The sequence below is a fragment of the Lactuca sativa genome, chromosome 4, assembly GCF_002870075.4.
Source record: "Lactuca sativa cultivar Salinas chromosome 4, Lsat_Salinas_v11, whole genome shotgun sequence".
In the NCBI taxonomy this organism is placed as follows: domain Eukaryota; kingdom Viridiplantae; phylum Streptophyta; class Magnoliopsida; order Asterales; family Asteraceae; genus Lactuca; species Lactuca sativa.
Window position 1 is genome coordinate 187,377,562 of NC_056626.2, and position 24,725 is coordinate 187,402,286.

The 24,725-nt window shown below is 33.0% G+C and overlaps 1 protein-coding gene, 1 long non-coding RNA gene and 1 other non-coding gene across 4 annotated transcripts; 1 reads left to right on the forward strand and 2 right to left on the reverse strand.

Moving 5' to 3' along the window:
* Nucleotides 1-8,971: 8,971 nt before the first annotated feature.
* Nucleotides 8,972-11,426, reverse strand: LOC111918957 (uncharacterized). Its single transcript, XR_008232023.1, has 9 exons — nt 11,399-11,426; nt 11,114-11,312; nt 10,759-10,795; nt 10,449-10,507; nt 10,175-10,304; nt 9,704-9,820; nt 9,488-9,637; nt 9,251-9,364; nt 8,972-9,167 (listed from the first exon to the last, which is right to left on the reverse strand). It is a non-coding gene; the product is annotated as an uncharacterized LOC111918957 (transcript).
* Nucleotides 11,427-12,088: 662 nt separating this feature from the next.
* LOC122194488 (uncharacterized) lies at nt 12,089-13,092 on the reverse strand. The gene is made up of 3 exons (XR_006190766.2): nt 12,652-13,092; nt 12,248-12,301; nt 12,089-12,126 (listed from the first exon to the last, which is right to left on the reverse strand). It is a non-coding gene; the product is annotated as an uncharacterized LOC122194488 (long non-coding RNA).
* A 3,005-nt stretch (nt 13,093-16,097) lies between these two features.
* On the forward strand, nt 16,098-23,510 carry LOC111918953 (coatomer subunit beta'-2). Of its 2 annotated transcripts, none has more exons than XM_042901246.1 (26): nt 16,098-16,365; nt 16,578-16,598; nt 16,698-16,759; nt 17,531-17,585; nt 18,203-18,239; nt 18,325-18,650; nt 18,737-18,868; nt 18,945-19,093; nt 19,315-19,383; nt 19,494-19,644; nt 19,723-19,788; nt 19,869-20,057; nt 20,142-20,282; nt 20,375-20,449; nt 20,523-20,699; nt 21,299-21,390; nt 21,480-21,596; nt 21,667-21,781; nt 21,861-21,932; nt 22,014-22,210; nt 22,291-22,384; nt 22,477-22,583; nt 22,671-22,791; nt 22,868-23,069; nt 23,166-23,219; nt 23,312-23,510. In XM_042901246.1, exons 1-24 carry the CDS (start codon nt 16,363-16,365, stop codon nt 23,033-23,035), a joined length of 2,736 nt encoding a protein of 911 aa, XP_042757180.1. In that variant the 5' UTR covers nt 16,098-16,362; the 3' UTR covers nt 23,036-23,069; nt 23,166-23,219; nt 23,312-23,510. The 2 variants fall into 2 exon arrangements, with proteins under 2 accessions (XP_042757180.1, XP_023770337.1); XM_023914569.2 differs by having other exon boundaries at nt 16,099-16,365; nt 23,308-23,510.
* Nucleotides 23,511-24,725: the final 1,215 nt, after the last annotated feature.

Below are 24,725 nucleotides of genomic sequence, written 5' to 3' on the forward strand. Positions count from 1 at the left end.
TGCAGAAAAGTTAGTGAATATCTATGTTCGGGAGGTGGTAGCCAGGTATGAGGTGTTGGTATCTATGGTCTCGGACCGTGATGTTCGTTTCACCTCTAAATTTTGGGAGGAAGTTCCATGAGGAGTTAGGCACCCAATTACATTTCAGTATAGCATACCACCCCCAAACCGATGGTTAGAGTGAACGGAAGATTCAAATGCTCGAGGATCTGCTTAGGGCTTGTGTGTTGGATTTTGGAGGGAGTTGGGATACTTACCTTCCACTGGCATAGTTCTCTTACAACAACAGTTATCATGTTAGTATTGATTGACCACCATTTGAGATGTTGTATGGAAAGAGGTGTAGGACCTCAGTTTGTTGGGGAGAGGTCAGACATCGAGTCATGGGAAGCACTGAGGTAGTGCTTAAGACCACCGAGTTGATTTAGCAGGTGTGTGATAGGTTGCGGGTCGCGCAGAGTCACCAGAAGAGTTACGTGGACCGAAGCCGTTCAAACCTCGAGTTTCAGGTGGGAGACTTTGTGTTACTGAAGGTGTCACCTTGGAAAGGTGTCACCCGATTTCGGAAGAGGGGCAAGCTGGGTCCCGATTTATTGGTCCATTTAGGATTTATTCCCGTGTTGGTAGGGTTGCATACCGGCTGGATCTTCCTGATGAACTCAGTCAGATCCATAACACTTTCCATGTGTCTCAGTTGCAAAAATGTGTAACCGATGATTCCGTAGTGATGTCGTTAGATGATATTCAGATCGATGAGTGCCTGAACTATGTTGAGATGCTGATAGCTATTCTAGAAAGGAATATGAAGGTCCTTCACAACAAGGAGATAACTTTGGTAAAGGTGCAGTGGCAGCATTAGAGAGGCTCCGAGTGGACCTAGGAGCAGGAGGTTGTGATGCGGGAGCATTACCCGGGCTTGTTCGTAGCAGTTGAATTTGAGGACGAAGTCTGATTCAAGTGGGGGAGAATTGTAACACCCCGGATCCGGTGCATATTATCTTCCATATTTTAAAGTTAAAAGTTTCCCTTTTTCCCTTCTCACGACGGGAGAGATGACATCTCACGTCGTGAAGAGTAAGTCGGACCCATGCATCATTTTAAGGCTCACAACATGAGCAATTAGATGCTCACGATGTGATGGAGGCTAGTGAACAAAAACCCTAAGTTTTCAGTATTTAAAGTAATGAGAGGGTTAGGGTTTCTCACCCTCAGCCGCCCTCATTCTCTAGACCTCCAAAAACCCTGATCTTCCTCCTCCTTAAGATATTTTGTTATTTGGGTGCATTTCTAGCTTGTAGGAAGAAGAAAAGAAGAAGAAGGAAGTTCTCTAGTGTGGGTGTGGGAAAAGAATCGCCATCATCATCATCTTTTCCTGCTTTTGGACCATTTTAAGTATCAAAGGCTCCAACTTTATTGCTTATCATGGATAGATCTTGAGTTTTATCCATTTTATTGATGTTATTGCATGATTGAGTGGAGTAGATCCTTAAAGTTGGCAACTTTATGGATTCTAAGAGTCCCAAGAGCATTATAGTGTTCAGATCTGGGAGTTGGTATAGATTTAAGGCATGCATGCAAGTTTGAAGCTTATTTCTTCTCTTTTGACCTAGATAATGGATAATCATGTTTGGTGCATGCATGACCATAAATGAAACATTTTTTTAGACCTTAGGGGTCCCCTTTAGCTTATGGATGAAGTGGAATCGAAGACTTAATGAATTAAGAACTTAAAATGGTGACCCTTAGCCTCGGACAACGCTCACGACGTGAGATGTTAGATCCCACAACGTGAGAATGGGAGCAGTCTCGTTTTTGTTAGAACCCTTGGAGCTTATGACGTGAGAATCGGTGCTCACGTCGTGATGCCAGCTCATGTGGTTTCTTTGATAGAGTTAACTAGTTTGGGTCGAGTCGAGTGGGAAACGAATCGAGTTCATTACCACAATGTGAACAATGCTTGGCCACAACGTGAGGATAGTTGACTTTGACTTTGACCAAGTTTGACCTTAAGGGTATTTTGGGATTTTGATGGAAATTAGTCATCTAGTGGGAATATGTGTCGGTTAGAGAGTTGAGATTCAGAGTCGAGACCTCATCAGCTTTTGTTCAGTTTGCGAGGTGAGTCTTCTCACTATATCTATGGGTCGAATGCACCAATGCCGACCCATTACTTGTCATGTGGAATGATAGTTGTTTATGTGGTTTCTTGTTTGAAAGACCTTGGGGGTAGCTCGGGGCACTTGTATGGAAGACCATGGGGGTAGCCCACGACATGAAAGACCATGGGGGTAGCCCATGGCACCAGGATATTAGACCATGGGGGCAACCTATGACATTTTAGGGAAAAAGACCGTGAGGGTAGCCCATGGCAATTATTTATGTGTTGTGTGATATTTTGGGAAAACTCATTAATCTTTTTTTTTTACAATTTGTATTGTGGTTTCAAGTACTTCCGGTACTAAAGGGAAGGGTCCGGCTTGATGACGCAACATTCACTGTCCACTATTTTCCGTACTTACTGATGTTGTTACTATGATAATTTGACATGTTTATTTTGTAATGGATTTTGGAAAAAATTTATGGCTGTAATTCTTAATTGAAAACGAAAAAAAAATTATCTGATTTTTGGGTTGTTATAGTGCCCTTGACGAAATGGATGGTGGAGAATTGTCCTCGCAGTCCTCACCTGAACTGGACCATGTATGTATGTATGTGTGTGTGTGTATATATATATATATATATATATATATATATATATATATATATATATATATCAAACTTTTATTTATAATTTATATATGTAACAAATTTCAAATTTTCAAAATTCATCTTTGAGGTATACATAATTTTAAATTTGGTCCAAGGGTATTTTGGTCAAATAAAAAAACTAACTAGTCAAATGTTGAAGTTAACACCATAAGGATTATTCATGCAATTTTCGAAACTATAAGGACCAATGACATGACGTTTTTCATAGAAGTCCTCAAAATATAATATTTTGCTAAGCACGTGGATTAATTATGAAAGTTTGTCAATATTTTAATTATATCCCATGTTTTTAAATAGGATGTCATAATTTAAGATTATCATCCACATTAAATCTAAAAAAAACATTTTCACCACTAACACCATATCTTATTATTATTTAATATATTAAATTAATCACATTAAATACAATTCATATTACTTTATCTTATTTTATGTATACAAGTATTAATTTTATACTATTTTTTATAAGAGATCACTGAAGTAATATGGTTTATGTTTAATAGTATTTTTAAATGTATTAATTAAAAATTCTTATTCATTGACTCTAGTAATCTATAAAATCTTTTTACACTTTTGATATTTTTTTCTTATTTAATTTTACTATAAGAATATAATTATTTTAAATGTATTAATTAAAAATTCTTATTCATTGACTCTAGTAATCTATAAAATCTTTTTACACTTTTGATATTTTTTTCTTATTTAATTTTACTATAAGAATATAATTACTCCCCGCATCCCAAATTATTTGTTCACTTTTGACTTTTGAAGTTTTTTTTCTTCAACTTTGACCTTAAATATTTTTATTTGTGTTATATATTACTTGATAAAACTTATAATATTTAAAATACAATCCGTTCATATATTTTGCATCAAGTATTATCTATCAAAAATAAAAATATTAAAAGTCAAAGTTGAAGAATACAGACTTCAAAAGTTAATTGTGGACAATTAATTTCGGACGGAGATAGTATGCTATAAGGTAAAAAGAAACATATATTGTATTATCCATCATCATGTTCACCCATTAATGTATTAATTAAAAATTCTTATTCATTGACTCTAGTAATCTATAAAATCTTTTTACACTTTTGATATTTTTTTCTTATTTAATTTTACTATAAGAATATAATTACTCCCCGCATCCCAAATTATTTGTTCACTTTTGACTTTTGAAGTTTTTTTTCTTCAACTTTGACCTTAAATATTTTTATTTGTGTTATATATTACTTGATAAAACTTATAATATTTAAAATACAATCCGTTCATATATTTTGCATCAAGTATTATCTATCAAAAATAAAAATATTAAAAGTCAAAGTTGAAGAATACAGACTTCAAAAGTTAATTGTGGACAATTAATTTCGGACGGAGATAGTATGCTATAAGGTAAAAAGAAACATATATTGTATTATCCATCATCATGTTCACCCATTAATTACTATAATATTTAACCATTAATTTTAATAGTTGTGTGTGCTCTCACATTGTTCCACATAATGATAATATTTTACATTCAGGGGCAGTTTTGTTATGGTGACTGTAGTGGTACCAGCAACGCCCGATTTTTTTGTATGCAGTGCAAAAAATTTCAGATTTTTTTTCCTACTATCGTGCAACTACTTAAATTTCTCATGCCACCTCTACTATGAAGTTTTGCATCCGCCCTGAACAACAACATTTCAATTTAGTTTTGAAAAAAAATATTTTAGAGTTAAGGACAATGAATTATATATTTTTTGACGAAATATATATGGTTATAATTTTGACTATGTAACTATATTTATGTGCAACACACACGCAAATTTGTTTAGTATATATATCTGCAAACCACAAATATAATTTTTTTGAATAAGTAGGTCTGAGACCCATGTACTACACGGGTTCATTAAAACAAAAATTAAATATGAAGATGTAAATATTAAACATCTTTTACACAAAAATTTAAAAATAAATACAAATAAAATGATAAATAAGTAAATAATCCAATGTATAATAATAAAAAGGTAATGACATATTTCAAATAAATAGGTTGAATCACAAATTTTCAAAGACTTCTTTAAATACGACATTAGATGTCATATTTGTAGGTTTACCGTAATTGTCTAAAATTAGTGTCTTTAATCCACCTTTGCTTTTATCTTTGAGTAATGCATCATACAACTGCTCATAAGTAAACATTGGTTGTTTCAAAACAAACCCACCTTCAATAACGACTCTGTGACTCTTGTTTATTGTCATCGCAAAACATACAAATTGTCTTCTTTAAAATGCAAAATGAATCATTTTATCTGAAGGCGTCAAAGACATTCTTGGAATAAACATATGGTTTCCTATATTACTTTCAGAAACTATCTCTGCTTCTATAACACTATTACCCAATGTTATAACTTGTAATGTTGTTCCTTTACATAAACCACATTTTTTATCAATATTCCTTAGTAACATAACAAGAACGCCGAATTTTAATAATGAACTGATGCTTTACTATAAACTCATTAACCTTCTAAAATGCATGCTTTAATATCTATACGTCAAACTGAAAATAAAAGCCATTGAGAGTCCAAGTGAAACGTAGTCCTTCGTGAAAATATAAAGCAAAACTAGGAAGTCAACAATGGCTGAGTTTTTTGACTGATAAACATATTTTCCAAATGATAGTTTATAAAAACTGATAAATAATGGTTAAAGAGTGTTAACCCACCGTCACCATTTTTTTTACTTACATATCCTTGACATCCCACACATTAAAGTTTGTTTTTTCCTTTTTCACATGTTAAGTTCTTTCCAAGCTTATCCAATATCCCTATGGAAGCTAAACAAAAGTTAAATACTTAAATTACCTTGCCCTTGAAAATATAATATGTCAAATAGAAAATTGGATATGAAGAGTTGTACATTTTAGTGGCTCATAGATGACCCGAAAGAAAAATGATTACAAACATTCATGAATCCAATATCTACCATGAACTCCATGCATTTTCTGGATGGAAATTTTCAAAATAGGGAGAAGGAAAAAATCCGAGAAAAGAAATAAGATTTCAGATCTTAATTCTATTTGTTTTACCTTTGTGGATGTGAACCATATAACAAAGCAAATAAATCCATATGTCCCCTAAAAAGCAATGAAACTACTTTTCAAGAACAATATTAGATATTTTAACCATATAAAAATGTGAAATGAAATGGACCTTTATTAGAAAAGTTTAAACAAATATTTTAGTAGATGGAAATTATATTTATAAAACAAAACCAAATTACAAAAACTTTATTTATGTTGGAATTTTTCATAATTCATATTTCAGTTTATCTACACTATCTAATGACTATTTCTTATATCTCCTGGAGTAATATTTTAGTTATATAATAACATATTTTAAAATAAGTTTAAATCGTATAACACAAGCAAAATATAGCATCAATATTGCACTATTTATTGATTGTTCTTATATCCCATGTTAATAAAAAAAATATCAACCAAATATAAATGATATAAATAATAATATTTTAGTTATATAATAATATATTTTAAAATAAGTTTAAACGTATAAAAACAATGCAAGTAAACTATAACATCAATAGGATTATAAAGTAGTTTGTTTTACAACAGTTCAAAACTACTAATTATAAAAACTTCATAATACGAAAAAACATGTGTAACAGTAAAACTGCATAATATGAAAACATATATTTTAATGACAAAACTGCACAAATGGTCCCTGTGGTATGTCGAAAAATACCACTTTGGTCCAAAAAGGTTTGGACTAGCGTCAGTGGTCCAAAACTTTCATTTTGTTGCATCTTTGGTCCAATCTGTTCAGATTATTTTCAAAATGACGGATCTACCCCTTTCATTATGATTTTCTCTTTTTTCTTATTTGTTTTTCTGATTTACTAATTTAAAAAAAAACAAAAAACAAAAATAAAAATAAATCTCTTTCTAAAACAAGAAAATAAATCTCTCTCTCTCTCTCTCTCTCTCTCTCTCTCTCCCCATTGTTGGAAAAAAAAACCCTCACCATCTTGCCTCCTTTTCCCTTCCTCTCACTGAATTATTGTCAAGGATCGAAGAGGGAATCAAGGGCAGTCAAGGGCTACCACCCTCGACCACCCACTGCCACCGTGACCCACCACCATCTAATATCCCCTGACCTCTAATCTATTTCCCCCTCCTTCTTCGTTTTTTTTCTGAATTGATAAAACCACCAATGAAGGTGGAGACTTTCCAGCAAGAAAGACAACCTGCAGCCACAAATTTCGGCCGCCACCGGGCCCTCTCCAAACCCATTCACTTTCTCCGCCGATTCCGACCCGATACATAGTAACCGGAGTCGCTGGAACGGACTCTGACCACCACAGTAGATCGCCGCCGCCACCTTGCTGCTCATCGCCGATTCCGACCAGATACAAAAGGGCGTAGGGGACTTCAAATTAACCCATTTGTTTTGCAAGGCGAAGAACAACAACACACCCATGAATGTCGTCCCTGCATCCAACACCGCCGATTAGAAAAATCCATATCAAATTTCTAAACAAATCTCCAGAACCAAAGATTCGCTCAGGTCTGATGACTCCCCAAATCACAAAAGTATGAAATGTAACTTTGAATTTGGGGGATGTCCATGGAATTTCAGGATGAAGCCCTGCGAGATTCATCATCCCTACAACTAGGGTTCCGACGAGCTGAGTTGTGAAGATGCATCGAGGTGGGATCTTCATGTGGTGTCAAGAGGTTGGTGGTGTCCGATGGGATTCCATAGCAGCGGCGACAGAGGGCGGCAATGGCACCCCTGCTGCTTTTGCTTTCCTGTTCCGACGAGTTTGACGAGAGAGAGAGAGAGAGAGAGAGAGAGAGAGGTGGGGTGGGGTTTGGGAGGGTTATTAGTTGTATATTTATTTATTTATTTATTTTTAATCTGAATATTAGAAAAGCAAATAAGAAAAAAAGAAAATCATATTAATAGGGGTAAATCCGTCATTTTGAAAAAAGACATAATAGATTGGACCAAAAACGCAACAAAGTGAAAGTTTTGGACCTCTGGTGCTAGTCCAAACTTTTTTGGATCAAAGTGGCAATTTTGAGCAAACCACAGAGACTATTTGTGCAGTTTAGTCTATTTTAATATGTGAAATTGCAATCTTTTGACAATCCTTTTACCCTCTCTTAAAATTATTAATGAACATGATACAATAAAAAAAATGTGTAAATGCTTTTAATTAACCACTTTCCTTTTGTATAAAATTAAATAAATTGATACATGTCATTCGGAGAAATATCTTTCACTAATAACTTCATGTATAATATGACTAATGAATTTTTATCTTAGCATGCAATCCACCCACCATAGTATATACGTGTTTCTGGTATATTTTCCTTTTCACATCATTAATTTCAATTCATTGGTCAAATAACAGTCAGATTAATAATGTGGACTTACATTCAACCCATTAATCTTTTCAAATATAAAATTTACAATGAGAAATCGATCACTCCATTTCTTATAAACATACACTTTAATTTCGGAGATCTTTGCTTCGGTTTATGTTCATAACGTATTAAATCACAATCTCATTCGAATCTAGTTCCTTAATCCAAATCATTTCATAGAGAAATAATGATAATAAAAATGGAAGGTTACTATCTACACACCACTAGAAACAGGGGTTTTAGAGACGGACGGATCCGTCGCTAAATGTTGTTTGCGATGGATCAGCGACAGATTCACTCCATAGGTAATTAAAAGGTGGCTAATGACTCAGCGAGGGTTTTAGCGACGGATCGGTTTTTCCTGGTGACAAATTTAGCGACAGAATATCCGTCGCTAAGTGTCACTTAATACATTTACCCGGGACATTATCGACAAAATTTGTTAAAGACATTCTGTCGCTGTTCTATCACAAATTTCCCTGATCAGTTTTTTTTCCGTAGCTAATCCCTTGCAAAGTTCATATACTAGAAAAAAAAAATTGTCGCTGATCTGTTGCAAACTTGAGACATGGTTCTTTTCCATAGCTAATCCTTTGCAAAATTCATAAATTAATTTTGTTCTTTTGCCGTCGCCGATCCGTCGCAAAGTTTAGACATGATTTTTTCCATAGCTAATCCCTCACAAAATTCATGCATTATTATTATTTTTTTGTCACTTATCCGTCGCAAACTTGTAATATCATTTTTTTTATTATGATTCTAAAAGAAAAAAAATACTACAATCATCAAATTATTATACTAAAAAACATCAAATAATGATACAACCAAATATTATAATACAAAAACTATCAAAGTTACCAAAGTATCGTGTTTCATATCATACTTAGCTTCATATAACTCAACCCATGAACATATAGTTGTATACTCTTGCTTACATACGTGCTCTAGAACCCGTATTTATAGGTGCACTCTGCAAAAGATCACCAATATATGGCTTATGTCCCATTAAGGTCATTAAGTAAAAAAGATTGAGGATAAAAAAAGTAAACTCACCAATGGGACACCATTTATGGCTCTTTCTTCCAAGAATCTTGATGGTTTATAAAAGTTGCCATATTTTTCAGACCATTCTTCCAGACTTGTATATGTGTTTACTCCCAACAACATCTGCCCAAAAAACAATGCCACCACTACAACACATTGTGAAAATGTAAATGCAAAATACATTTTTTTTATCTAAAATTGTTTATTCTTGCAAACTATATTGCTATTTTTCAATTATAAACATACCGATATGAAGGAAAACTCATCCCAAAGAACAAATGCAATGTCAAGATCGGATGCTTTAACAACAATTTTTTCCTCTAAAACATGACATGCTTCCTTTACCACAGGAAACAACACCATCTCTAATATTTCTTCATCAGTTATGGCTATAGTCTACACAGATAAAACACAAAATGACAAAATTTCCCTTAGTATGTCCCAAGGTTACAAATGGGTTACCTTTCCTTGTGGCATAAGATTGACTACCTTTCTTGACTCTTCTATAACTGGTAATACCATATTATCAGGTTTTGGTTTGCTACCTTTTTCAACATATACCCTTTCCATTGTTTTTACCTGAAAAAGCCATGTCATTTAAACACATGATTGAAAGACAACACGTAAATGAAAATTAGTAAATTACCATTTCGCTCATTTTTAATAAGAAGGTCAACTACAGGAGAGATGAAAGTGCGATCAGGAAAAGCAGTGGCGAATTCTTTTGACACAACAACTGCTAAATCATATCCTATCAAGTCTTCAAGCCTAGAAACGATCATCGGTTTGGAAAATTACTGTTTTGCCCTTTTCTAAACTATTTTAATTTATGATTAAGAAATAGAAACTTACTGGAATTTCCCCATTGGAAGCCCAAAATTCTTAATCAATCTGTCGATTCTAAATTTTTATAAAGTACAAAATTAAACGAACCTCTTGGGATGTTCCTTCCAAAAAGCTCGTTGGATCAGACACAGATCCGAATCCATGTTTCATTATCCAAGAGGGGGTGGCAACTAGTATCATCACCAAACTTAGCCACCATAGCACTTTCATAAGCCTCCTATTATAACAAAAAAAAAACATGAAAAAACAGAAACATGAAAGAAGGAATGGAATGGCTCATTCCATTCAATTAAAATCATAATCAAGGAATGGAATGAACCACTTCAAAAGCCTTTTTTTCCTACAAAAGAATTTAAAATACCTGAACTTTAGCTGTTTTTGGTGTAATGTACTCTTGAGTAGATTGTTTAGTGTTGCTTGCTACAAAATCCATTAGTAAAACATTAAAAAACAAAACAAAAAATCAATAGTCTAAGTGGAAACTAAGGTGAGATGCAAACATCTTACCATTCTTTTCTGTTTTTTTTTTTTTTTTGGAAATAGAGCCAAAAGATATACAAAAACAGTGTCTATTCTTATATGATCAACAAAAGATATATATATATATATATATATATATATATATATATATATATATATATATATATATAACATAACAGAGCAGAGCGTACCAGCTGATCTACACCACTTTCACCAGGAAAAAAGAGGCTGTAAATGTCCAAAACTCATAAAGATCAGCAAAAACTTTTTAAAATATTGGGAAAATTTTGGGAAGCAAATACACTTACAATCGTGAGCCCAATCGATTCTTTTTTGATTAAAGGCAGGAAACTTGAGCATTCACTGTTTAAAGGAAAGGAACTTGGTGTGTTAGATTAAGTATGCAAGGTCTTAAATTGTTAGAAGAATTTCTACCCATTTAACTTGGGAAATTCAGATTTGATAGTGGAATTGCAATGGTTTGAAAATGTGGCTACTACACATGGGAAATTTAGCTTTTTGGGATGTTTTCTTAGTAATAGATACTTTGGATACAAAAGAATGTTGGATGTGATAACAATTGCATTGGTATTATAACAAATAGGGGTAAAATGGTCAATACGCACCTCATCAATTAAGGACGCAACGTCTGCAATAGATTTAGTTTTGTGGGAAACTTCATGAAGACAACTTCCAACTTGGGATACAACAATTGAAATGAGAGGAAAAACAACCAAAACCAGTACTAATAACAAGAAAAAGATGAGTAAGTTTTTATGTTAAAAAAGAATTTAAATTTACTTTTTTTTTTTACTTTAATGCTGGTCTTACATGTTAGCTTCCATGATGTGGTAAACATGTTGGATTTGAAGTTGCAATATTTTTAATGATTATCCTCAGAAAGCCTACTAAGAAGTTCCCCTGTTCTTGTAACATCAAAGAAAGCTATTTCTTGCAGAAGGGTGAGTGAATCTTGAGTCTTGAAAAAAGGGGCATAAAAGACATTTATGATTTTTACCTGATTAACAAGATGGGTGAACAGATTTTTTCTTAAGGCAACAACAATTCTTTCAGTTGCAGAAGAAAAAAAACCATGTTTGCAATGTTGTGCATATTGAACTGAAAATAAGAAATGAGCAAATGAGTCAAAGTTAAGTTGACTTTAGTTTACAAGAAATTGAGGAATTGAGATTTTGAAATTTTCATACCTAATTATGACAATAAGAAGGATTCCTAGTATGGTTCTATTGACTAGGCTTACTGATTCACCAAATCTTGGCTGAAATGTAATACAAACAAAATTAATTTTCTTGAAAACAAAATTATTTTGAGGGTGATGAAAAGATGTAGACATACAACCAGGATACTTGATGTGGATGTAATAAAAAAACATGATAGTACCACTCATCAGTCTTCCTGCCTCTGGTTTTACCTGTTAAGTGATTAATCAACTTAAAATCTTCACAAACAAAATATAATTCAACATTTGAAAGTGACAAAATGATGAAATAGCATATACTCACCTGAGAGAGAACTCTGAAAAAACTCACATCTGCAGCCTGGATTTTCATATACGAAGTTAGAAAGACCTTAACATGACTTTCACTTAGGCATTATGTCAAACAGTTGGGGGAGTGTAAATTGGAAGTAGAAAGAAACATTAAATTACAGTCATTGTACCTCCAAGCTCAAGATCATTACGTGTCTCTGTCTAATGAAGATGTACCTTTAAAGCTTGATGATGAGGAGAAAAAATTAGAATAGACAATTTAGAAATAAGTGGAGGGAAAATCAGAAACACCGGTGAAAGCTACCGAACCTATTGAATTTGAGACAAACATTCAACGGATGAATGAACATGTCAAGTTAGTACGAAATTCAGGAATCACAAATAGAGTTCATAATTACATGATGAAATCAATTCAAGGTGATTCACGTATTTATTGCTAAGATATAAGACAAATGATGATTGAAAAAGAAAAAAAGTGAGAAATTAAACTCTAATGTAAAATATTATGCAGCTAAACTAAACGTCTAAACCTAACCTAATATATGACTAAAGCAAAGAAAATCAAGAGATTTACCTGAGTCAGAAGGTAACGAACTACTTTTAGATTTTATAGATTTTATGCTGGGGTGTGGCGGTTGCCGGAATCGAAAGCAGCAATGGTGAGTGGTGTCGTCATCTCTGTTTGAACGGAGAGGGTGAGATTAGGTTAACATAACGAAGGGAACTTACTCTATAGTGATAAAGCTGATTTGGGAGGGAAGGAAACTTAAGCAATTTCGTGAAACTAGAATTGGGTTGCGCCAATTCTAGCGAGAGATCGGCGATACTAAAACAAAATGTGCGTCCCCCAAATATAATTTCCACCGGTGTTCTCTCGCTAAACACGTTCCATCTGGAAAAAATGGACAATTCTTCCATCTGTCGCTAAACCCTCGCTTAATGCCTTCAATTTTGACAGATTTGTGAGGGATGGGGGTGTGTCGATAAATGCTTGTGATATCCGTAGCTGATCTTTCACTAAAGACTCTCTAATATGCTAAATGTTGAATAAATAAAATAATTTTTTAAACCATAGTAGTTCTTTTGTAATTCCCTCTCTATAAGCCTAAAATTTGCTAAAATTTTATCCCTCTCTAAATCCATAGCTGAAACTCAAGTTTCTAGTAGTGACATTAATACACATTAATTAATATATTAATAAAATTAATTAATATGACATATAATAGGTGACATTTGAATAAAAAGGAAAAACAAAATAATGACAAGTTTATTAAATAATTCAAAAAAATCCCAAAAAATGACAAGTGTCCAATTGCATGAAAGATTGACATGTGACAAATAGATCTTTATTTATTAGTATAGATTAGTATAAAAGATCGGTTGGACATTAACACCCTATTCCGGAGTTCAACTTAACAAGAGAAAAAGAGGAAATAAATGAAAATGAGAAGAAAGTAAAAAAAAATTGACATAAAAAATTTACCATTTATGATCACTTTCCCTCATAACTTTCCTTCCAATGAAAAAGAACAAAAACTTTAATTTTCCTTTTATTTCTCTACAATGCACATAAATTTTTTTCCTTTCCTTTTCTTTATTTATTTCTTTTTCTCTTCTTACTTTTTTTTCTTTTCTTTTTTGATATTTTTTTTTGTTAAAACTCAGAAACTAGGGGTAACCCCCCAAAAAATATACAATCTATAATTCACTGTAACATAGCTAAAAGGGCAATAGACTTATCAAAATAATTAACTTTTCGGTTAGTTTACATTCGGGTAACTACTTTTATTTATACACATCTAGGTAACAGACTTTTTGGAAATGTTCACATATGACCAATATGAACGGCTGTAAAATGTTACATCCTGTCATAATGGTCATATGTGAACATTTTTAAAAAGTTCGTTACCTGGATGTGTACAAAAAATATAGTTACCCAGATATGAACAAACCGAGAAGTTAATTACCATGATAAATCAATTTCTTTTCTTTTTTATTTTACCTTCTAATTTTGATTTGATATAAAATTTAACATAAATGGTAAATATGTTTAAAACCACACCATTATGGTAAATATCTTTTTAAAATGCACTACTTTGTTAACAAAAATAATCTCTAGATTTGACATGGAAAAAACACATCATCGTTTTATAGAATTTTATTATTTAAGATATTAAATATAGAAATCTAAATTTACTAGAGAATAAAAGTATCAAAATTAGAGACCAATAATATAAAAAAACACAACGTTTGATGAGTTAAAGCTTAGAATGTTGTTAATAGAGTTTCAAGTTTTGATTTGCATTTATAGTTATGGTTTTCAGTTGATATGATTCTCTAATTTTTCTTTCTGGTATTAGTTGTCTTTTCCTATAAGAATTGTGATGCATTGGGTTGTGGTGGTGGAAAATTCGATGAAGAGACAATGGGTTGTGACGTTGGTTTGCCAGAGTTGAAGGATCGAAAAAATAATAGATGATGAAGACGTCGATGTCACTAAAGATGGAAAAGATATAAAAGTTGAGGAGGATGAGAGATGGGATGGTGATTGGTGGGACCAAAATTAAATTTCTCAAATGTGGTTTCAGGTTTAGGCTAAAGGGAGTGACACCTTGTTACGTCATATTTTTGAGTGCCACCTCATTTTCGGACATTTAAGCATTTGGTAAGGAGTGGTAATACTCTTAGCACTCTATTTTTTATATTTTCTTTTTCTTAATTTAATTAAATTACTTTATTTTAATATACAAACATTTTTTACGCACAAATATTAAACAAATTTTATTTTTTTGATTAATTTTTTATTTTGTTAGGAAAATATGAAATCCATCTTGGAAATTTAAGGCAAATGACCATCTCACACCCTTTGATAGATTTTGCACTTAAAAGAAACAAAATAAAAAAAAGTTTAACCACATAAATAGTGACAAAGCTTACTTAAAGCAAAATATCAAAATCCCAAATTTAAAAGATGAATTATCGTGCAAAATCGATGTGAAAATGTGAGAAATAAAGTAACGAGGCTCAGATTGGTTAATAATCAGAGCAAATAGGAATAAACTGCCATGGCTGCAAACATCCCGACTGCTTCAATGGTGGAAATTCCATCACAACCCTCCAGAAATTACCCTGCCAAGACACGGTAAGTCTCAAACTTCGCTCGGTTTATTCAGACAACGAAAAATTCTTCATCATCCCCTCTAATTTAGGGTTTGGGTGTTCAAGGTTGGATGTAGTTTCTTTCTTTTGATTGTTCGAAGAACATGATCAAAAGAAAAACTCATATATTTTATCAGTTTAAGAAAAGAAAAAAGAAGCACAAAGAACCAGACATTCACCCGTCTCCACCAATTAGCTTCCACCCTCACCCTCTCTCTATCACTTCTTGCCAAAATGGTAACGAGGATCGGATAATGACCCCCCTAGCGGGCGCTAGGGGGCGGTGTTTATGGCTCGCTAGCGAGCGTAGCGAGTGGGCTTAGCGTCCCCACTCCGCTTAGCCTTATAGTAAAAAGATACAAATATATGTGGTCTATTAATTTTTTTAAATATATAAAAAACAAATACATAAATAAAAAAAATTAATTAATAAGGGCATAATAGTTTTTGTATATAAGACAGAGACCAAACACACACCAAAATAAACAATAGTGATCAGCCGAGTTAAAAAAATAAATTATGAACAAAACGCGCAAATTACTCCAAACCACATGGACAATTCGTGTAATTTACTATTATCTTTTCGGCTTGTTCACATCTAGGTAACTATTTTTATTTTTACATATCTATGTAACGAATTTTTTGGAAGTGTTCACATATAACCATTATAACCGGATGTAACCTACTATAGCCGGTCATAACGGTCATATGGGAACACTTCCAAAAAATTTGTTACCCAGATAGATTTGTTAAAAAAAATAATTACCCATATATAAATAAACCAAAGTTAATTAACCGAAAAAAAAAAAGACCTTAGAAAATTTTCCTCAAGTTTGGTCGTTGCATTTTGCATTTTGCACCTAAACAAACAAACACACTTCATTTTGTATGTTCAAAACCGCACCCTCTTTGACACTCCCGATTCACAGATGTGCTGTTACGCGACTTGATCTCTATTTCCATTACTCTCCATACCCTAGCACTCACAAAATCTCTCAATTCGGACGGAGATTCGGCGTGCCTTGTTCTCTGTTCGGGTTGTCTGATCGGATCTCTCACTCGGAGCTTAGGGTTCTGTTGTCAGTCATTGATTTATCGATCAAGGCGCTTAATTTAATCTGTAGCAATGGTGAGTCTACAATTCTACTTGATTCGCATTTTTGCTGATTTTGTTTTGGATCCGGTTGATCTAATTCCGTTTGATTGATCATTGATTAAATCACATTAGAGATTAACTTTGGCGTTTGTATGATCTATTTGAGATTTTATTAACGAACTATTGGGATCTGGTGTGCTAACTGAAACTTCATTTCCTTTTGTTTGTGTTTCACTTTGGAACAGCCTCTGAGACTCGAGATCAAGGTACTGCTGATATTCATTTGGAATTGACTCATTGTCGTTATTGTTATTAAGTAAAGACTTGTCTTCATTAGTCGTGCTAATTATGAGTATTTTTGACAGAGGAAACTCGCTCAAAGATCAGAAAGAGTAAAATCCGTGGATCTGCACCCAACGGAGCCATGGTAATTATACTTAGGGCTTAGGGAATATGTGGCTATTATGTACCTAATATTAGGTATAGAACCATAAAAAACTACATCGTTTTAACAAAATGCGATCAAATCTCGCTACCATCTTTCTTGTACTCTCTATTAGACTAGATGATAGGCTTTGTACATATTTTGATGGAGTTTTAAATATTTAATTTCGCAACACAAACCATGTATAAAATACATTATCAACTACCTATAAATATTCATATTCAAATTTAATATAGAAAACTATAATGAAAGATTGAAATTGCTCATTAAAAACTTAATAAACTTCTTCCCATAACACAGTAAAAAGAGCCATGCAAGTATATATATGGTAGGTGTCAAAGAAAGTTATGAAGCCTACTAAAGGTTTATTATAAACAACACATTCGAAATACATAGATGTTGGAGATAAATTATGAATCGGAAATAATATGAGCTCAAAAGCAATAGAAAGAAGCTAACAATGAAAAAACTTGTGTTTTTTTAATCAAAATGAAGTCAATTTTGATGGTTCTATACCTAATATTACATACATGACAGCCACATATTCACTTTTCCCTTATACTTACTCATTATAAATGAACTCTTTTTGGTGACTTGTGTATTTTTATTTTGACTCTGATAGAAATTGCTAGGAGTTTATTTGTAGTATAACTGAATCCCAAGCTTTAGTAGCTAAATCATAGGGAAATTTGTTGTTGAGCAAATACTAGACATTTATGCATCAATAGTCATGGTTCTTTTGTTTTTTTACAGGATCCTAGCAAGTTTGTATTCGGGGACAGTCTGCATCTGGAATTACCAGACCCAGGTATGAGACTAATTTAACAAGTTTTAGGAAGTGAATAATTAAAATGGTTGATATTTTCTAATGGGATTCTGTTGACATCTCTAAAGTCAACATCCATGCATGTTTTCCTTGATGTATATTCCTTCTCAATGGAGTATAAATGCAGTAAAATTCAACTGAGAAACACAAAATTCAAGTTATTTCTCTTATTAGAATAGTAGTCATTGCCTCTTGTGAAGGGATTTATTTCTGTTGCCATGCAATGCAGTCAACTTATTGGCTATAGAAAAATAACTACGAAGAACATATAAGTTTTAACAAGTTACTAGTAGCATTTTAAATTACTGCACTAAATAAATGCTCTGCAGAAAACTACCAGGATATAAATGTCATCTAACTTTGTGCAACTTAGTTATATAGTAGAGAAGGTAGCTGAATAGCTGATCACTGACGATGCCACCAATTATAATAAGAAATTGTTTGTATAGTTATCAAGAAGGAAATAAACATCATAAATGTTGTAAGATGTTAAAACTTTTGTCACTTCATTGATTGGCAAGTAGATAACTGTCTTGAATGGAGCTAAAGAACAAAGCTTACGTAAGAAAAGTAGATAACTCTCATGTTCTTAATTGCAGATTATGGTAAAATCATTTGAGGTGACCGAATTACCAGGTTTGTTATTATAGTCTGTTAATGTACCCTTTTATCTGATTGGTATTTAAATTTTATATCTGATGCTTACACAACACATATGCAGTCAGATCAGCAAAGTTCATAGCACGCAAGCAATGGGTTGTTGCTGGTGCAGATGATATGTTTATTCGTGTATACAATTATAATACAATGGACAAAGTCAAAGTCTTTGAGGCACATACTGATTACATCCGGTGTGTGGCTGTGCACCCTACACTACCATATGTATTATCATCATCTGATGACATGCTTATAAAGCTTTGGGATTGGGAGAAAAGTTGGTTTTGTACTCAAATCTTTGAGGGTCATTCTCATTATGTTATGCAAGTCACCATTAACCCTAAAGACACCAATACTTTTGCAAGTGCATCACTTGATCGCACTATAAAGGTAATCTTAATTAGAACATGCTTAATTGTCTACCAGTAACTGATACAGTGATAACCAACAGTTTAAAACTATCTTTTTAATTTTAGATTTGGAATCTTGGTTCACCTGATCCTAACTTCACACTGGATGCACATCTCAAAGGAGTGAACTGTGTGGATTACTTTACTGGTGGTGATAAACCCTATCTTATTACTGGATCAGATGATCACACTGCTAAGGTTTGTCCCCTTTTTTTGGCTATGTGTATAAATGTGTCTACAATTTGCATTTTATGTTATACATAATTTGAAACAGGTATGGGATTATCAAACTAAAACTTGTGTCCAAACTCTAGAAGGTCACACACACAATGTTTCTGCTGTATGTTTCCATCCCGAGCTTCCAATAATAATGACAGGTTCAGAAGATGGTACTGTTCGTATATGGCATTCAACCACTTACAGGTGAGCTCTTGTTTTTGACCTTTAAGGGTGTGTTTGGTTTGTGGATTCTGAAGGAATTGGAATGCTAGATTCCATTCCATTGGCATGGAATCTTGATGGATCATGGATGGAAGGATTTCAATTTTATTCTTCATTTCCTATTAAAAGACCAAAATACCCTCATTATACAGATGCTAAAAATGTAAACTTTTTGACTTTATGCCATTCTTTTTTTTATGCAGACTTGAGAACACCTTGAACTATGGACTTGAAAGGGTTTGGGCTGTTGGATACATGAAAGGTTCACGTCGGTAAGTGTGTTATGTTTCTATATATAGCACTTTTTGTTTTTTGTTTTGTGGGTCTTGAATCTTGATGCTTCTTCATTTATCTGGATTTATTTTAATTACTGTTTTTACAGGATTGTTATTGGCTATGATGAGGGAACCATAATGGTGAAAATTGGACGTGAAGAGCCTGTAGCCAGCATGGACAATAGTGGGAAAATTATATGGGCTAAACATAATGAAATTCAAACTGTTAACATCAAGAGTGTGGGAGCTGATCACGAGGTTTGGACTTTAAAGCCCATATACATGTTATATTATGTCAACAATGAAATTGAAAATAAAAATCTATTTTTTATTCAGGTTTCTGATGGAGAGAGGCTGCCTTTAGCAGTTAAAGAACTGGGTACATGTGATCTTTATCCACAAGTGAGTTATGCTTGTTCCTACCTTCCTTTAAACTGAAAATAGTCAACCATATAAACTTTGACTTTTCTATTTTTCCACAGAGCTTGAAGCACAACCCAAATGGGAGATTTGTTGTTGTCTGTGGTGATGGTGAATACATCATATATACAGCTTTGGCATGGAGAAATAGATCATTTGGATCTGCATTAGAGATTGTTTGGTCATCTGATGGTGAATATGCTGTTAGGGAAAGTACATCTAAGATCAAGATCTTCAACAAATCTTTTCAGGTTCTTCCATAACATTCCAAAGGGTACATCCGTCATTTACTAATCTACTCAAAGATTTATGTTTCGGATGTTTAAATTAATCAGGAAAAGAAAAGCATCCGGCCAACCTTTTCAGCTGAGAAAATATTCGGAGGATCTTTACTTGCAATGTGTTCAAATGATTTTATATGTTTCTATGATTGGGCTGAGTGTAGATTGATTCAACGAATTGATGTCAATGTCAAAGTAAATACTAATTACACTATTAACCTTGAATTCAAATTATCTGTTTCTTTTATTAGCATGTCTTATGATATCATTTTTGAGTTTTTTTTCAGAATCTTTACTGGGCAGATAGTGGTGATCTTGTCACAATTGCCAGTGATTCAATGTTTCACATACTAAAGTACAATGTAAGATCTTATTTTTTCTATTTTTTTTTTCTTTCGAATGAAAATATAAAATAAAAATTTGTTTATATTGCAGCGCGATGTAGTGTCTGCACATTTTGATAGTGGAAGATCTGTAGATGAACAAGGTGTTGAGGATTCCTTTGAACCTCTGTATGATATAAATGAAAGAGTTAGAACTGGATTATGGGTTGGGGACTGTTTTATTTACAATAATTCTTCATGGAGACTCAATTATTGTGTGGGTGGTGAGGTATATTCCATTCATGTCATTACTACTTGTCATAAAAAGTTTACTGTAAATAAACTACATATTTCGTCCCTATGCTTATATGAAATTACAGATTGGGTCCCTCACTTGAGTTTTTTAATCTTTTTTGTCCCTAAAGAAGACTTTGAAACACCTTTGGTCCACCCTTCTAACTTCTCTCGTTAATCTTATATAAAATGGCATTAATACCCTTAATTTGGCATTTATTAAAATTAAAATTATAAAATTAGGAAAAATAATTACAAAACATGTAAAGCAGAGGGGAGGGTGGCTGGTTGTAATAGGGGTGAGTTTTTATTTATGGTTTTGTTTTTTAGATTTTATGCTGTATTTAGATAAAAATAAAAACAAAAAATATAAAATAGAGAGCAACATTGCCATTCAAATTGATTTAACGCCTTATTAATGTTACAAAAATTATTTTTTGGGATGAAAATGGTTAAAAGTTAAAGTTAGGGATCCAATCTGTAATTTTCATAAGTGCACAGGGACAAAAATATTTTGTTTACCAAAGAGTTTCCTCACTTGGGTTTTTTATTTTAATATTATGAATTGTTACATAATTTTAAATAAATTTTCAGGTAACCACAATGTTTCATTTGGATCGACCAATGTATCTTTTAGGATATTTAGCCAACCAAAGCAGGGTTTATCTCATTGACAAAGAATTTAAGTGAGTGTCTTTTACAGATTTTGAATTAAACATCATTATTTCAAAGTTGTAATTTTGATCATTAATTTATTATAATTATTACATTATAGTGTCATTGGATACACATTGCTTCTCACCTTGATCGAGTATAAAACACTTGTGATGCGTGGAGACCTTGAACGAGCTAGTGACCTTTTGCCATCGATTCCGCAGGACCATCATAACAGGTAGACCTCAGATACACCTGATCAATAATTCTTGGATTTTAATCAATTATATATATTGTTTATTTCACAGTGTTGCTCGTTTTCTGGAATCACGAGGCATGATTGAAGAGGCTTTGGAAGTTGCTACAGAGCCTGATTATAGATTTGAGCTTGCCATTCAGCTTGGTAAACTAGACATTGCAAAGGTATAACAATCAACTTTCACAAACAAAAGATAATATTTTTTATACTGTTTTATATAAAATAGATTTCTATTTTATACAGGATATTGCGTTAGTAGCCCAGAGTGAGTCAAAATGGAAGCAATTGGGAGAACTAGCTATGTCTACTGGAATGGTATAAATTATTTGATTTTTTTTTTCTTTTTATAAATATTTATATTTGTTCGAAATGATTAAAATATCTGTGATATTGCAGTTGGACATGGCTGAAGATTGTTTGAAGCATGCAAATGATTTAAGTGGTTTATTACTACTCTATTCTTCTTTAGGAGATGCTGAAGAGATTATAAAACTTGCATCACTTGCAAAAGAAAACGGAAAAAACAATGTTGCATTCGCTTGTCTATTTATGTTGGGTAAATTAGAAGACTGCCTACAGTTGTTAATTGACAGGTTTGCCCTCATGTTTCAGTTTCATACATAAATAAATCCTGTTCAAAAAACATTTCTAAAAAAACACTCTCCTTTAACAGCAACAGGATACCCGAAGCTGCTTTAATGGCACGATCTTACCTTCCAAGCAAAGTTTCAGAAGTAGTCGCCCTTTGGAGAAAAGACCTTAACAAGGTTAATTAATTAATAATATATAATTAATAATTTATAAAATCTCTTGTCCTTTTTTGTCATTTGACACAATATAACATGATGTAATCACACAGGTTAACCAGAAGGCTGCAGAATCCTTAGCGGATCCAGACGAGTACCCAAATATGTTTGAGGACTGGCAAGTTGCACTACAAGTTGAATCAAGAAGCGCAGACACAAGGTTAGATTTTTCATTTCATATTAAAATTATTTTGTGAGATAAACAAAAAACTAATACATATTTTTTTTTGTTCCAATTATTGTATAGGGGTAGTTATCCTCCAGCAACAGAATATGTGAATTATGTTGATAGATCGCATGTGAACCTAGTTGATGCTTTCAAACACATGCAACTGGATGTTCATGAAAATGGAGAGTTGGATCAAGAGGTACATTTTTGACTTGGTATTTATATTTTATTTTCTGTTTTAATATTTATCTGTATTTGTATTTTTGTTGACACAGGATGTAGAAGAAGAGAATGAAAAGGAGGAGGAATTTGTTGGTAATAAGGATAAGGATAAGGATAATGATTCTTTAGATGGTGGTGTACTTGTTAATGGTCATGAGGCTGAGGCTGAGGTTGATGAAGAGTGGGTTACAGATAATGCAGGAAATCCATCAGCAGCCTAAATGCAATTTGTGAAAATTCTAATCTTATTTTCTGGTGATCTATTATTCTATTTTATTTTTTAATTTTCTTATTTGTGTATTATATGGAGGGGGTCTAATTTTTCAACTTCATCTCGTCTCTGAATGGCAGTACTTACATGGCGTCACTAAGTTCACTGTAGACGGTTATGAACTCCTTACTCAGGTAAGATTTACATTTTTTATTTTTGGTGTTGTTACAAACAAATATATGATTATGTGTTTTGTGTTCTTTGTTTTTTTTTTCTTTTTAGGTAGCTACCAAACTGTGAATGGGAGAAATGGAGAAGGGGGCGTCTGTTTAATTTGAGCGTGGTGTAATGTCGAGTTTTGTAATTGGGGATACGTAAAATTAAATATAATATAGACATGAGGAGTTGAGTTTGGTAGTGTATTGAGTTTTAGTTACTTTCTAGGTTTTATAAAATACCAATACCAAATATTCTTTTTCAGGCCATACTTTTCGTCTTTTCATATTTAGTTGTTATTATCATGTTTTTGTTTATTTACCTTTTAAAAGTAAATTACAAGAATCATCCCTGGGGTGTGGCCTACTCTCTGCGTTTCGTTTCTAACAAAACTGAAAAGCGATATATTGTTTTAGTTTTTATGATTTATTTATGTATTGTATTGTATTTTGTTTTTCTATTTAATTGGACCCATTAATATTACACCACCAGCAACGGGATGTGAAGGTTTGCCTTGAAGCTTTCTTTTTGATTCAGATCATTTCCAACCTCTGATTAATCCCATCTTGTCGAAGCTTCAACATTGTGGCATGTGAGGGTTTGCTTTAGCTTGTAGGGTTGGGGCATGGAGGCGATGCCATCTGGTTCTTCCGATGATGCCATTCTTGAGAACATAAGTGGGATGGTGAGTGAACGATAGGTTTTCCACTGGAGAAGATGAAGTTGCTTTCAACTGTTTTCTTGAAGCAGCGTCTTTGTACTAGAGGATTTCGGCAGTGGTGAAGTGTGGTGTCTCCGGTGGTATTCAGGTCTAGGGTTTTACTTGGGTGGGGAGTGGTGGGGTCCATTTTATTATTAAAACTCTTAAATTATAGATAAATGATAAGTAAATCAAAAAATCAGTAACAGTAATAACATGAATGAATCATGCAAGTTTAAACCAAAATGAAGAGTTGGAATGAAAAACAAATCGTATAGATTCAGCCAAACCATAACCACATGGACAATTCGTTTAATTTACTCATTTTTTTTTTATTTCTAAATGTGATTATAAGAACTATAATATTATAAGAATAAACTATGAAACAGTGGTCAATACAAATTGATTTTGATGATAAAAAAGATATCTAATTTTGACATATTATATTATTATATTTTACTCGCGTTTTCGGGCATACTCAACAACTTTATCAAATGACAGATCATCCTGATTAACCATGAAATCGCAGATTTCATACCGTAGTCCTTCCATGAATAACTGAATTTTATCGTTTTTAGTTGGAATATACTTTGCAGCAAACCGTGCTTTTTGATTGAATTGAGTTTCATAATCATTCACAGTCATTCCTCTCTGTTTAAGCTCGAGGAATTCTTTCTCCAACCTTCTCCTCATATCTAGAGGACAATACTTTCCTAGCAAGCGAGTTTTGAACATTTCCCAAGATAAATTATCCTGGTCATACTCGTTGAGAGCTTCGTATGTT

Excerpts from the sequence above, each read along its gene's own strand:
- LOC111918953 (XM_042901246.1), top strand. Across the intron at positions 18,651-18,736 it reads CACTTGATCGCACTATAAAG|ATTTGGAATCTTGGTTCACC; the intron begins GTAATCTTAATT and ends TTTTAATTTTAG. Across the intron at positions 19,645-19,722 it reads GTGTGGGAGCTGATCACGAG|GTTTCTGATGGAGAGAGGCT; the intron begins GTTTGGACTTTA and ends TTTTTTATTCAG.